The sequence below is a fragment of the Trichosurus vulpecula genome, chromosome 5 (assembly GCF_011100635.1).
Source record: "Trichosurus vulpecula isolate mTriVul1 chromosome 5, mTriVul1.pri, whole genome shotgun sequence".
NCBI classification, from domain to species: Eukaryota; Metazoa; Chordata; class Mammalia; order Diprotodontia; family Phalangeridae; genus Trichosurus; species Trichosurus vulpecula.
The window spans coordinates 147,802,389-147,817,645 of record NC_050577.1 but is presented as its reverse complement, the minus strand read 5'-3'; the positions used below and the strand labels follow the sequence as shown (position 1 = coordinate 147,817,645).

The window sequence follows — 15,257 nt, the reverse complement described above, 5'->3', positions numbered from 1 at the left end:
TGAAGTGTGACTTGAGTCGAGCACATTCTGCTGCACTACTCTAATCAGGGAGGTAGAAAATCAGGTTAACAGGATCTCAAAGGGGAAAGCGAGTTAGTTTTCAGGGTTCATAGGAGACAGAATCTGTAAAGGTGCTTGGCTCATACTAAATCGTCCCTAAGTCAAGCGATTGACTCACAGTACATTTCACAGATAGCAGCACCCTGGCTGGGTGTTTTCTCACCTTTGAGATCTCTCTGGAACCTTTTTCATTGCTTTGCTTTTAGGTTTAGGAAAAGAAACTAGCAGAGGTTTTCTTTAGATGACACCCAATCATCCAGATGGAAAATGACGAGGCTGTCAGTTGCCCAGATGCTCGTGCCCCCATGCACGAGCAAACATGTTTGTAAACAGCTGCATGTTTTGGCAGGGTCTATCAAGTCCTAAAAAGCAGAAATTCTTTAGGGTGTTGCTGTTGTTTATTTTATAAAGCAGTGCATTATCTAATTGAATTCCAACAGACATTTATTAAGGACTTATTATGTAAAAGCCTGTATTCCATTTGATATCAAATGGCTAACGGGGCACTGAGAAGTGACTCGGCCAGGATCACACAGCCAGGTATGAGTGAGAGGCAGGGCTTGAACCCAAGTCCCTCCAAACTCTGTTCTTCTTGTTTCTGCTCTTGCCCTACCCTCCTGAGGCCCTGCCAGAGAAGAGCTAAGCCACTCAGCTCTCTTTTCCCTGTAATCAGGAGTCCTCCTCTTCCCCTAGCTATTTTCTGCCTTGTTGAGTATATCAGCCCCATAAAGATCTCTTGATCTTTAGAACTGAGCCACCACCATTGCTTCTGGAAAGGATGCACTCATTGTGGACCACTCTATAGTTCTACTCACAATTTTTGTGACTTCCTAGAGCATACCTCATTCCCTTGGCTAATATTCCCCCTTATATGTTATATGTCTCCCATTGGAATGAAACTTATTGAACTCATTAATTTCAGTAAGTTTAATTAGCTCATTTGATGCTCACAACAACCTTGTGGAATATGTGTTATAATTACTTCCATTTTACCCACAAGGAAACTGAGGCACACATAAATGAAATTTTATTTGCCCAGGGCCATACAGTCAGTAACTATATGAGGCAGGATTTGAACTCTTTTCTTCCTTACTCCAAGTCCAGTCTGCTATGCATTAGACCACCTACTGCATAATAGAGCTGTACAAAACAGAGATCTGTAGATTCATGCACAATCCTCTGTTTCTGTTCTCTCTCTCTCTCTACACACACACACACACACACACACACACACACACACACACACACACACACACATTCCCATTCTCCCTCTTTAGTGTTTAATTTCAGAATAAAAGAAATTTTAAAATCCTCCAGGAGCTTCGAATGCAATAGAACCAAGGTACTACATAGAATTCCGAAGTGTGTTTATACTTCATGAGAATTTATATTTACAATCCAGATAAACTAGAGGTGATAATTTGTATTACCAAAACATTCCCTGCCTTGCAGGATTCGCTGTTGTTATCGCTATTTTTAAATAGGCTCCCTTTATTACGTTTAAAGTAGGACTTGTCTCACCACAACTGGATTTCAATTTCTCAGATGCAGCTAGGCAGTTATCTTGCTACAAGGATTGCGGCAGCATCCACAGCCCTTCTGGGTTGATACCTTTGGAAGAATTCCCTAGGAAATTCCAGAGAATCTGGCCAGAGATTGGGTGGAGGAGAGAGTATGAATACTTGCCTCACTTTCCCTCTACCTACTAATCTAGACTACTGCCACCCCCAGTCTTCCAATCACTGACTTGCTTCTCTACTCTATTTGTGTTTCAGCTCAGTAAGAGTTTATACAATTCCAGAGGAGCTGAGCCCTGAGACTATTGTGGCCAGCATCACAGCCAAGGATCCTGATGATGGAGACTCTATGGGCAGACTCCTCTATGAGCTCACCACCCCCAATGAGTATTTCATAATAAACCAGTGTAAGACATACACATGTTCGCGTGCACATACAGAGCCTACCATATGTATCCTTCCATTTGGTCGTTGAGGTAGCTTTTTTATACTTATTTGTCTTCTGGCCCTGGGCATGTTATTCTGAGACCATGAGCTACAAGGGCCATTTTGGATTTTTCTGTAAAATAGGAAAATAATAGCACCTGCCTAACAGATTTGTTGTGAGGAACAAATTTTATATTTGTGTGTATATGAATATGTGTGTATATCTGTCCATATATAGGCCTAGCATTTACCAGTGCTTTAAAGTTTGTAAAGCATGTTACAAATATCTCTTATCCTCATCACAACCTTGAGAGGTAAGTGCTATTCTTGTCTCCATTTTACAGATGAGGAAACTGAGGCAGACAAAAGTTAATTAACTTGGATCACAAAGCTAAAAGGTGACTAAGGTCAGATTTGAAATCAGATTTTTCTGACTCCAAGTCTTTCCACTTCCTCACCTAGGTGCCTCCAGCTGTATGTAAAGCCCCTGGCAAACCTTAGAGTACTAGATAAATGTGAGATATGATTATGATTATTCTCTGATAAACTTGGTCTGCCAGTTGTCTACACTTATTAGACATTCAGGCAGCCCCACCTGGTCCAGCCCAGCCCTATTACAGTCTCAATTCTCTGTAACAACTGATTTTAAAGTTTATAATATTAATTTGGACTCCCAAGGAACATCTGTTTATAACACTGTTGCTATGGAACTAATTGACCTCTGCAATATGGATTTTTGTTGTAGTAGTTGCCATCATTGTTGTGTTTTTCCCCCTACAATGTTAATTTACCTTTTTGAGGAACTGGTTAAAGATATTAGGTAGAGGTATGCCTGGACAAATGTGGGGTATTGTTAGAGATGAGTCAGTTTGATGTGAATAGCGCTCTCATCTCTTTGAAAGGAGTGCCATAAATCCAATGCTTTATTGGGTTCTGTTTTTCCCTTTACAAGAATATACCTTGGCCATGCTACTGGAAAGAGTTGAATAGAATGCTTCTGAATTGCAAAAAAGGCATTCTCTTCCAGACGACTTCTTTACATAAGCCTATAGGCTTATATATGGGCTACCCTAGTAGAACAATAAGGCATTTGTCCAGTAGTCTTTGGGGTTGTGTGCACTTTGGGTACTTTTCTGAAAGGGATAGGGGAGGCGGAAAGGGAGCAGGGGTGATTGCTCACCACTGGAAAACTGCTTAGTATGATGGAAATTTGTGGAGCTTTCTTAGAAGGGGCTGTACAACAGTTAAACTTGAACATATCCTTTAAACTTCTCAGAGAGCTAGGGTCGTTATTATTACATAGGATCACATTGACCAATAGGGAAATGGGTTCTTTTTTCTAATCAATTTCCTTTGTGGGAGCGAGCAGTCTTAGAATAAGAGGGAAAGCTCCTCTGGCCATATTTAATCAGGACTTCCCTCCCTCCATCCTTTTCCAGCCACTTCCTCCATACCACTATATTTGGCATAGTAGATAGGTAGCCAAGACCTGGGTTCAAGTTTGCCTCTGTCACATACTGGCTGTGTGACCCTGGGCAAGTCACTCACCTTCTTATTGTCCTAGGAAGGTCTCTAAGACTAGAAGTGGCAGGGAAGATGCCAATTTGTATTGGTAGAGGAAGCAGCAGGAATGGGGTGGTACTCTATCCATTGCCTCACCTAGGTGCCTCCAGCTGTATGTAAAGTCCTTGGCAAATCTTAGAGTGCTAGATACGTGTGAGATATGATTGTAATTATTCACTGACAACATGATATATCAGATGTCTATACTTAGATATTCAGGCAGCCCCATCCAGTCCAGCCCAGTCCTATTACAGTCTCAGTTCTCTGTAACAACTGATTTTAATGTTCTATAATACTAATTTGAGAGGGACAGCTAAGTGGCACAGTAAATAGAGTGCCAATCCTGGAGTCTAGAGGACCTGAGTTCAAATCCAGCTTCAGACACTTAGGACCTGTGTGACCCTGGATAAATCATTTAACCCCGTTTGCCTCAGTTGCTTCATCTGTAAAATGAGCTGGAGAAGGAAATGGCAAACCGCTCTAGTATCTTTGCCGAGAAAACCCCAAATGGGGTCATAAAGAAAATTATTGAACTCTACCATAATACTAACTTGGGCTCCCGAGGAACATGTCATCTATTTATCATACTGTGAGAAAAGCATTCGATTTGAATTCAAAAGACTTTAGTTTGAATCCTCTCCCTACTGCTAGCTCTCTGTTGTGAGCCTGGACTAATAACTTACTACTCTAGGTCTCAGATTCCTTATCCATAAAACGAAGGACCTTTCTAGTCTGTGTTTCTACAAGCTTCTAAAATTGATGAAATCCAATCCAATCCCACCATAGGTCACCCTTATACAAGGATATCTTATTCCTATTTTTCCTGAGCTTTTAAGCTCTAGATAATTACCTGCACAACCATTCTTCCTTCCTCTTCCAGAGGTCAAGTTCTTACCTTTGTCTTCTGTCTGCTTAGTGACTGGTACCATTCAAATAGCCAGTAGGCTAAATCGAGATGCTGGTAAATTGAAACAGAATCCAAAAATCCTTCTGGAAGTTCTTGTGAAGGATAGACCCAAAGGGGGTCAGGAGAACCGCACTCAGATAACCTTCATCATTGAAGACATTAATGACAATCCTTCTGCATGCAATTCATTTACCTTCAGGTACTCAAGTCTTTGCCTCTTTTGCTTTACATAATTTCCCTAATGTGACTCCAGACTAGCCTTCTGCTTTCTCTGAAACACTTTCAGTGAACTTTTGAGGGAAGCAAAGGAGATTTTAAGAATAGCTCTTTAAAGAATTAAAGACCATCTGTGGTATTTCACCTCCATCAAAGGTTCTACTCCTCTGCCTTGTCAAAACCTGCTAATGACCCTGGGATCTCAGAGGCTAAATAGTAAAGGACTACAAGTTTCAGAAAGTGCTATCAAGATAGGAAGGAGGATAGAATTGGTAATGAACTAGATGCTTATCGTCTGAGGATCACCCTAGCTAAGTGCTAAGAGGCACCAGAAGGTTGGTTCCCTGGTGATGAATTTATTTTTGACCATAAGAATTTATAAAGACATCTAACGTATAAAGAGAAGGGTCAGCATAGAGAGTGCCCACACTGATTAAATCACAGATCTTTCAAAGTATTAAAGAAGTGCTATTTTGGCAGGTTTTATTTTTCTTTATCCTATTTTCTTCTCCTCCATTGTTATCCCCATCCCCCCTCTCCCCTCCTATTTTTCTTTTTTTTTCTAATTTATTTATGATATACCCTTTTATATCTATCATGTATCCATTTGATGATTTTTGTGGCACATAGTGTGAGATGTTGACCTGAGCCTAATTTCTCCTTGAATTATTTTCCAGTTTTCCTAGCTGTTTTTGTCAAATTGTGAGTCCTTAGACTTCGGATTCACTGAGGTATAATACGGTTCGTTTGTGTATTCCCCGTATTGTGTATTTATATTGTGTATATTGTATTTGTGTATTCTCTGTATAGCCAGTGTTCTCTGCCCTCACTCATCCCTGAGGGCTTGGGTAACTCCTGCTAATGCCATCAGTGCAAACCCCAATTCCAGTCTGTTCTCCTTACTATTAGCCACCATTGACTACAGTTATCCTGTCCACATTGTGACTTTCTCATCACTGTTTCAATCTATCGCAGGTCACCATAAGAAATTAAATGGGAATTTGGGGGGAGTTTTGCGGAAGCTGCAGACTACACAGGAAGGCTAGCAGACAACAGAACCTATGACCAAATACTTAACCCAAATTTTACAATAAGGTACTATAAACACCCCATAAAAGAAAAAGAAAAAAATCAGACTTCTCTGGTATGAAGAGAGAGCGAAAAAATTTTCCTCAGATTTTTCAGATCACGAGGGTAGAGTCCCCCTAACCCCTGAGATGTGTAAGGCCTAACTGTAGTAACCTTGCTCTACTTAACCAAGCAACTTACTTCAACAAAGGAACATTTACTTTCAATACATAGAAAAAACAAAAAGACAGACATTTTCCCCAACCTCCCGGAGTGACTCTCCCCTATACCACCTCAGTGCCTGGGAAAAGTGGGCTCTGATTTAACACCATTATTTGATAGTGTTGGTTCCATTAAGTATGGATCCAAATGGATCCCGGCATCAGCTACTACTCTTTCTCCCCAGGGCTTCAGTGCCAGGCTAGCTGCAAAATCTGACATGGACTTCACTCCTGGATTCCCTCACTTTTGGTGGTTTGCTTTCTTGACCTTTTCATACTTATAATTTCATACTTATAATTAGCCATTGTCAGTATCCTTCATTTAAAATGGAAGGGCAGACACTGAGACAGTACTGAGATCTATGTTTTTTAATAGTATTTTCCCCCCAGGTACATGGTCAAGAAAATTTTTAGCATTCATTTTTGTTTTGGTTTTTTTTTTTTTGGCTGGGCAGTTGGGGTTAAGTGACTTGCCCAAGGCCACACAGCTAGTACATGTGTCAAGTGTCTGAGGCTGGATTTGAACTCAGGTCCTTCTGACTCCAGGGCTGGTGCTCTACTCACTGTGCCACCTAGCATTCATTTTCACAAGATTTTGAGCTCCAAATTTTTTTCCCTCCCCTCTTCTGAAAATGGTAGGAAGTTTGATATAGTTTATATATGTACTATCACAGTTGTGAAAGAAGAAATAGATTTTTAAAAACCATGAGAAAGAATAAAAAGAAAGTGAAAAAATGCTTCAATCCACATTTGAAGTTCATCAGTTCTTTATCTGGATATGGATAGCATTTTGCTTCATGAGTCCTTTGCACTTGGATCATTGTGTTGCTGAGAAGAGCTGATTCATTCATAGTTGATCATCACACAATGTTGCTGATACTGTGTACAATGTTTTCCTGGTTCTTTTCATTTCAGTTCGCATCAGTTCATACAATTCTTTCCAGGTTTTTCTGAAATCATTTCTTATTGCACACTAGTAATTCTATTACATTCACATACCACAGCCGGTTCAGCCATTCCCCAATTGATGGGCATCCCTTCAATTTCCAGTATTTTGCCACCATTAATAGGCAGGACTGCTATAAATACTTTTGTACGTGTAGATTCTTTCCCCTTTTTTGTGATCTCTTTGGGATACAGTATTGAGGTCTATGTTGACATGCACATGCCAGCCTAAGTTGGGGAGGACACAAGGCTTCTCACTTTACAGCATTATTTCTCTCCTTTCACTAGATGTCCCACTGCAGTTAAAATATAACGGTCCACACCAAGAGAAGGGGCAAGGCTGATAAGTGCATTTTGAATACCTTCCCCACTCAGTTTTGGCTACATAGTTCATTGGAAGACTGGAAAGGTAGGAAGGGACCAGGTTATAAAGGGCTTTAAAAGTCAGAGAATTTTATATTTGATCTTTTAATATGATTTGTATTTGATATCAATTTTATAATTGGAGGGTGGTGACATCATCACATTTGTACTTTAGGAATGTCAATTTGGGTAGCTATGAGCTCTCCTACCCAGCATACACCTGCCTTCCCCACCATTTCCTCTCTCTCTTAAAGGTTTAAACTTGCCATTTCAAAGTTTGTCAGGGAGGATGATATTGCTGCCTTCCTTGTTGACAATGGCTTCTGAATGTGCAAAGCCTCTTGGGTGTGATGGTGGGTGTTGGCCAGAAAGACAATTACATGGGCAGCAAGGCCCAGGGTAAGAGAGATATTCTGACCCTTAAGTACCTTGTTGAATATGGTATTGTCACCAACTGGAATGACATGGAGAAGATTTGGCATCATACTTTCTACAGTGAGCTCTGTGTGGTCCCTGAAGAGCACCTTGTACTGCTCATAGAAGTCCTGCTGAACTCCAAAGCCAAGAGAGACATAATGAGAAGATGATGAGTTCAATTTGGGATATATTAAGTAAAAGATGTCTGTAAGACATCCACACTGAGATGGCTAATAGGCAGTCAGAGATGTGAAACTGGAGGTCAGCAGAATTGGACAAATAGAAATCAGTCTTCTATTACATGTAATTCTATATGTTATATACCTAATCTATTCCACTGATTGGCTTCTCTTCTCTTTAACCAGTTCCAAATAGTTTTAATGAATGCTAGTTTGTAGTATAGTTTTAAATCTGTTACTGCTAGGCCCCTTTTCTTTCTACTTTTTTCATTATCTCCCTTGAGATTCTTGACTTTTTTCCTCTAGTTAAATTTTATTTGTATTTTCCCAAGATTTATAAAGTAATCTTTTGGGAGTTTACTTGTTATGACACTGAAAAAGAAAATTTATTTAGGTAATATTGTCATTTTTTATTATATTTTGGTGTGCCCTAATTATAAACAATTAGTATTTCTCCAATTATTTAGGTCTGTCTTTATTTTTGTAAAGAGTATTTCATAGTTGCGTTGAGCTATGTGTGTGATTTGGAAGGTAGCATCCCAAATATTTTATACATTCTGCAATTATTTTGAATAATATTTATCTTTCTATCTCTTCCTTTTTAGTTTTGTTGCTAGTGTATTGAAAGTCACAAAGTCAAGAACTCTTTGGGCAAGCAGCTTCTGCAGGATTTCAAAATAGTGAGACTTCTGATATTTTGAAAAAAATTTCTACCAGAAGCAAAATCTTTTAGAAAAAAAGTCCCTTCTATGATTCTTGTTGAAGCAATCCTGTTCTTGCTATCTGTTGTTTCCCTATAAGTCAAGAAAAGAGGGCATTTTTTTCTTTTGATCTGTGAAAATCTATGAGATAAACTATGGAGAGAGACTAATAAAAATGGTACCTGGAGAGAAACTGAGGAGATTGTTTCTTGTCATAACTAGAGAGAAGCTAGATAAGAAAGAGAAAAAGGAGGTGGAGAAATCCTTTTTGATCAGGCTATTTCACCTTTATCTGATGAAAAGGATTTTTTGGGGGGTGGGGAGGCAATCAGGGTTAAGTGACTTGTCCAGGGTCACACAGCTAGTAAGTGTCAAGTGTGTTTGGGGCTGGATTTGAATTCAGGTCCTCATGATTCTAGGGCCAGTGCTCTATCTGCTGTGCTACCAAGCTGCCCCATGAAGAGGATTTTTAAAAGAAGATTTTACTTGGCATCTTTAAAGAAACTAAATGGTGTGAGATTTCATTTTCACAAATGAAGAGAAGCAAATTGCTGATTTAGTGAGAGTTTGAGGTGACTCTGGATGTGACATATCTTATAGCCAAAATATTGCAAATGATTATATATTTATGCTATCATGTATTTCCTTTGTCAATAAATTGTATATTTTAAATAACTTTAATATTTATGAAATTATAGGAAATTAATGGACTTAACTATATAGAGAAATAAGAGGAATTACTATTGGGAAAGGAGGGCTCTCCAGTTTATTAAATAAATAATGCTTAAGAGAGTGAAGTAGGAGGCCAAGCTAATTAATTACTGAGAAAGAGGTCACAATTTTTATTAATTTCTTCATATCTAATATTGCTTACATATTTTTAAACTGAAAGGTGCAATTTAAAATAGGGGATTTAGTGTATAAGATTAAAACAGTGGCATTTTTTTGTGTAACTTATGTCAAAATATTTCTACTATCAGTAAAGGAGTAGTTATACTTTGGGGACTTCCCATGTCTCTATTCATTGCCCTCATAAAGGTATAACTGGGAGACTTTAGTATCTGGCTTTTTTCAAGATTAATCATTGGCTCCCTTTCTATGCTTTCAAATTTGAGAGAAGGATCGCTGTTGTCACTGTCTGTAACTGAAGTTGCTCTGAAGTTGCTGCCAGTGAGATTTTAAGTAAGAGGTGATTGGCGAGTAAGTACCCAATCCTTATTAGCATGTGCAGTTTGCTCTCCCTGAAGCAATCTCCATCATGGATTTTGGAACATGACTGATTCCTATCCTTACTCTGTGGCAAAGAGAGGTTTTTTGATCAGCTACTAAGCTGGAACTGGGTATGGCCTTAGGCATTTTGGTCCCCACCCAGTCCATCATCCACAATAAGCACACAAGCCTGGTGTTGCTTCTATCTTTGTTGTGTCAATATTTTCCTGCTTTTAGTTGAAGGAATACTGGAGATAGCTATGACCTTCTGAACTTTGGAGGGCCAGATGAACAAGCTTCCATCAAATCCAGAAGGTGGAGTCCATAGTAGAGTATGCCAACAGCTGAACCCAGTGAGGTACCAGCATAATTTTGAGAGTAAACCATCTTAACCCATCACAGCAGTAAATCATCCTAGTAGCCAAGATGCTATACTCTGCAGCAAGGAAACAATTCATCCAATGGCTATTCTGCATTTAGAAATGAGCTTAGCATGAAATTAATTAAATTAGATAAGTTAAATTAATAAATTAAATTTTAAAAATTAAGTAGATTAAATAAATTAGAAATTAAATTAGCAAATGCTTTGTAGCAAACACTGGTTTGAGCTCACTTTTCTCAGGGACAAAGGTGATAATAGGGGAGAGCATGTCCCTATATAGGGGAGCTCTCCTCATAGAGGAAAGAGCAGGTAGAGGTTTTATATTTCTTATCTTGCCATACATTTTCAGCAAATATATCTCTGTAAAGGATAATTGGTGTTACTGGTTACTTGATATTACAACATTAATCACTGGTTCAATCAATGACATAATGGTGATAGTAGCTGTAACTGGTGATATTGGGGACAACACTAAACGGGGGCTTGAGTGAATGACATTAGGAAAGTATCCCAACTTCCACTTGCACTGGCAACCCAGGTCTCTAGACCACCCCCAGAATCTATATGAAGACTCTACATAGAACATGAGATTTCATTCCAATACTCTCATTTAATTAAAAAAATTACTCTATCCATGTGCTCAACAGACTACAGAACGTGAATTATAAGAGAACAACAGAGGTATTACAACTTATCCTTAGACCATTTCTTTATGGACTCCACTAACAAAGATAAGAAAGAGACAATCAACAAACATTTATTAAGCATTTATTCTGTGCTAGGCACTATGCAAAATACTAGAGAAACAAAGACAAAGTTTAGTAGTTTCATAGTCTCTGTCCAGATATAATCTACTTTCCACCATAATTGACAAATCCAGTGGCATATACCATTTGTCAGCCACAAATGAGATAACATATATACAGCACTTTGTAAACCTTGAAGTGCTAAACACTATCTATTATTCTTATCATAAATGCTCTCTGAAGTGAGGTCTATTTATTTCAAAAGTAGTTCTGTAAATTTTAAACTGTTAATTGTGTGATCTGAGAACATTTATCAATCCTCTTCCTTCTTTTTTTTTTTAAACTAGGAAGTACTAATCTTTCCATAGTTGAATAATGTCTTGCCTGGAGAAAACCAAAGTATTTTTCAGTATCTCTGTATTCAAATATTCAGTCTTTACTCTTCCTTTACACACATTGAGAAGGTATAGATTATAATCCAAATGACATTTTGCTCTCAGTGGAGAAAGTTTCCATAAAATGAAGTAGCTGTTTAACGTGTTTTCAGTAGAACCATATAACTTGTTGTTCAGTCATTTTTCAGCCAGGACAGACTCCTGATGACCCCTGTTGGGGTTTTCTTGCCAAAGATACTAGAGTAGATAGTCATTTTCTTCTCCAGTTCATTTTACAGATGAGGAAACTGAGGCAAACATTTAAGTGATTTGCCTGGGGTCACACAGCTAGTAAGTGGCTGACATCAGATTAAAACTTAGGAAGATGAGACTTCTTGACTCCCAGCCCAGCACTCTATTCACCACACTACCTAACTGCCCCCATATAACTTGACATCATACATATAGATCAAGTAATTAAAATAATGCTTCGTTATGACTTTCTTTTTGACTTGGAAGCCATACTTAGTTCTGTTCCTGAACAATGGTAAAAGGTTTCAGGCTAAGCTGAATTGTAACAGGCTTAAACTATATCTCTGGAAGAGGCCAACTTTTATTTCAATTTTTCTTGACACTATTGTGTTGCAAGTATGTTTTGATTAGCGAACAGTTTTCTATATGGACATCAGATCTTCCAGCTTTCTTTCAATTCTCTGATCTATTTTATATGTTTGGTTGTTGTCCTTCGTTCTCAAAGAGGACCAAAATGACATTGTTAGGTTGGAGTCAAGGTACAATTTGTCCAACTGTGGCTGATCGGATCAATATGAGCTTGGAACACTCTACCACAGGTTGGGCACAAATAGTCCATGTGAACATTTTATATATTTACAATGCATGGCAAAGCTACGGATGAAGAACTGAACTAAAGGCTTTGTGAAAATAAGGAGGGTATAAATGTTAGAGCAGCTTTGAGTGGCTTGATCTATAATCATCATGTTAATAATGAATTGCTCTTTATATCCATGAGACTTCTTGGCATAGCCTTGTTGCTTCTCAACTGATATGTTGTTTTCTTGTAAGTGTTTTTTTTAGTTACATATATAAACATTTAGTGTGAAGTGTATGAACAAGTAGATGGCTGATATTTGGGGAGGTCACTGGTGTGTTCTCGTTACCTAGAGATAAATAAGTGATGCTTTCTGTTAAGAAAGATGAGATCAGGCTTGCATTAAAGATGAAGTAAAGTAGAACACTTTGCTAGGAATTCATATGCTGCCATGAAGCATTTCAGTCAATGGATATACCACTTTCCAATTTTGCAGGGAAGTTAAAATTACCTCCCTTTACATTACTCGTTATTTTACTATAGTACACAAGATTTATGTGCTACACCTATTCAAACTTTCTTTGTTTGTTGTGTTGGATTTCTTTCAACCCTCTGACTGACCAGAAATATTCTACATCTTCCTTTCTAGGGGCTCTTCTTGTTCTCTGATTTCTTTGCTTCTCAGGCCTCTATTTTATAGTTTTTGATTGCTGTTGAATTGTTTATTTTGAGTTTTTCATGCTACTTTGACTTCTTCTATTGCCTTACCCTCTTGGCTTTTACTTTTGGTTGTCAATTAATGGTATTAATAATTTCTGACATACTTTTATTTTCCAGATTCTATCTGCAAGTTTCTTTTTAGTTCAGGCAATATGGTGTTCAAGTCTGTGACGGCTTTACAGGCTAGATACGATGGAATCTTTCAATGTCATTTCACAGATCTTTGCTGGTTCATGGTAACATATCAGCCACGGTAGTATGTAACATCAGTCCTTAGGGGTATCACTAGCTAGTTCTATCTTTCTTCCTATGGTCTTTACCTGTAGTAACGTGTAGTAGACTGTAGTACGTGAGTAATCTTGTGTACAGGTCTTGTACATGAACTGGTCTTGAAAAGTTTTTGTACCCTCAATCAAATGTTGCTTGTTCCTGATGGTACTAGCAGATATCAGCTTTTTTGAATTGCTTTCCTGTTATATAGTTGGGCTATTAATCATGTATCTGTCATCAATAGAAGAGGAGGAGGGAAGGGAATAAGGCTTTAATAGTGCCTACTATGTGCCAGGCAATGTGCTAAGTACTTTACAAATATTATCTTATTTGATCCTTACAACAACCCTGGGAGATAGGTCCTATTATAATCCCTATTTTATAGTTGAGGAAACTGAGGCAAATAAGTGACTTGCCCAGGGTCACACAGCTAGAAAGTGTCAGAGGCTGGATTTGTGCTCAGATCTTCCTGAATTCAAGCCCATCACTTCATTTGCAGTGTTACTTAGCTGCCTAGATATATGTCAGTCATATTCCTATTAACATAAACAAGCTTTTTGAAATTCCTGTCTAAATATGCACATCTCCTATTCAAAATAATTGGAGGCAGTGGCATTATTTTGTCCATCTGCTTCATTATTAGGTAGCACTTCTGGAGTTTTTGTAAAGGGCAGATTTTCAGTGCTTCACATTCTTCAGCTTTTCTTGCTTCAGACTTAGGTAATGCTCTAATTTCCTCTCTTATTTTATCTAATCTGGGATTAAGAAGGGAATTGCTTCTTCAGTTAGTTGTTTTGCTACTCAGAGCTGAAGATACCAGTTACAAAAAGCTACATGGAGCCCATGCTTATAAGTGGTACTATCTGTTTCCAGTGTTGTCATAATCTAACACTGGCACATAACGAAAACATTCACATCTTCAGTAGATTTCACTCACACCTGCTTTGCCTGCTTTATCAGTGCCATCTGCACCAAGGCATTTCCAGCAGATGGGGTATTGGTGTTACTGAGCTTTTCCAACCTACCTGCCCTACTTGTGGTTCCGGGACTTGAAGAAGCATCACTTGTTCCACTGTCCTCTGCATCAAGGCAGCTCTAGGTAGCCTAGTGAGTGTTGGACTTGGAGTCAGGAAGACCTGAGTTCAAATCCTGCCTCAGATACTTCCTTAGCTGTGTGACCCTGTGCAAGTTACTTCACCTCTCTCAGCCTCAGTTTCTTCATCTGCAAAGTGGGTGTAAAAATAATACCATACCTCATGGTTATGAGGATGAAATGAGAGAATGTTTGCAAAGCATTTTGCAAACCTTAAAGTACTATATAAATTCTATTATAATAATAACAACAGTATTATTATTATTATTATTGTAATGAATCAAGCTGATCATCACAATGATTCCAAGGAAGGCCAGCTTGCAACCCGCTAGCTCCCCTTCTATTTCTTAGATTCACAGGAGCAGTTACATTGCATCAACCAGGTTGATAACTCAATCAGTGGGATCACCAGAGCCTAACTGGCTAATGTTTCACAATTCCTTCTAGGCTGTCATAGTCACTGTAGACATCTCCGAGCACAAGCAGTCCCTGCTATATATCATATACCTATACTTTGATATTGCCCTCCCCCTCACCCCTGGCATGGATGATGGGTTGGGCTTTGAAGGAGCTGTTACTATCCTCGTCGCCATCATTACAGTTTTCATTACTACTAGTAGTAGATGGCACAGTGGATAGAATGTTGGACTTAGAGTCAGAAAGCCCTGAGTTCAAATCCTGTCTCAGTCACTGACTAGCTATGTGACCCTTGTCAAGTTACTTTTCTCAGCCTCGGTTTCCTCATCTGTAAAATGGGGATAATAACAGCCCCTACTTCCTTGTGATGATCAAATGGGATAACCTATATAAAGCACTTTGCAAATCTTAAAGTGCTATGTCAACGCTAGGTATTATTGTTGTTGCTACTACCACTAGTACTATCTGCCTACTATGTGAAAGGCACCGTGCTAGGCCCTGGAGTCCAAAGACAAAGCAAAAACAGTCTTCGCCCTCGTAGAATTTAAAGGATTTTCAAATGCAGTCTCTTCCAGAATATGTAACCAGGAGGGAAGTGATTGTCATCTAGGTGAAGGCGACAGCAAAATGAGGC

The 15,257-nt window shown here is 38.7% G+C and overlaps 1 protein-coding gene across 1 annotated transcript in view; it reads left to right on the top strand.

Annotated features, from left to right (window-relative positions):
• CDHR3 (cadherin related family member 3) overlaps window positions 1-15,257 on the top strand; it is a 97,465-nt gene that overhangs the window by 44,270 nt on the left and 37,938 nt on the right. Inside the window, exons 8-9 of the mRNA XM_036762032.1 lie at window positions 1,836-1,984; window positions 4,483-4,672. Of these exons, the coding sequence (XP_036617927.1) occupies window positions 1,836-1,984; window positions 4,483-4,672 (339 nt within the window). The remainder of the gene's footprint in view (window positions 1-1,835; window positions 1,985-4,482; window positions 4,673-15,257) is intronic.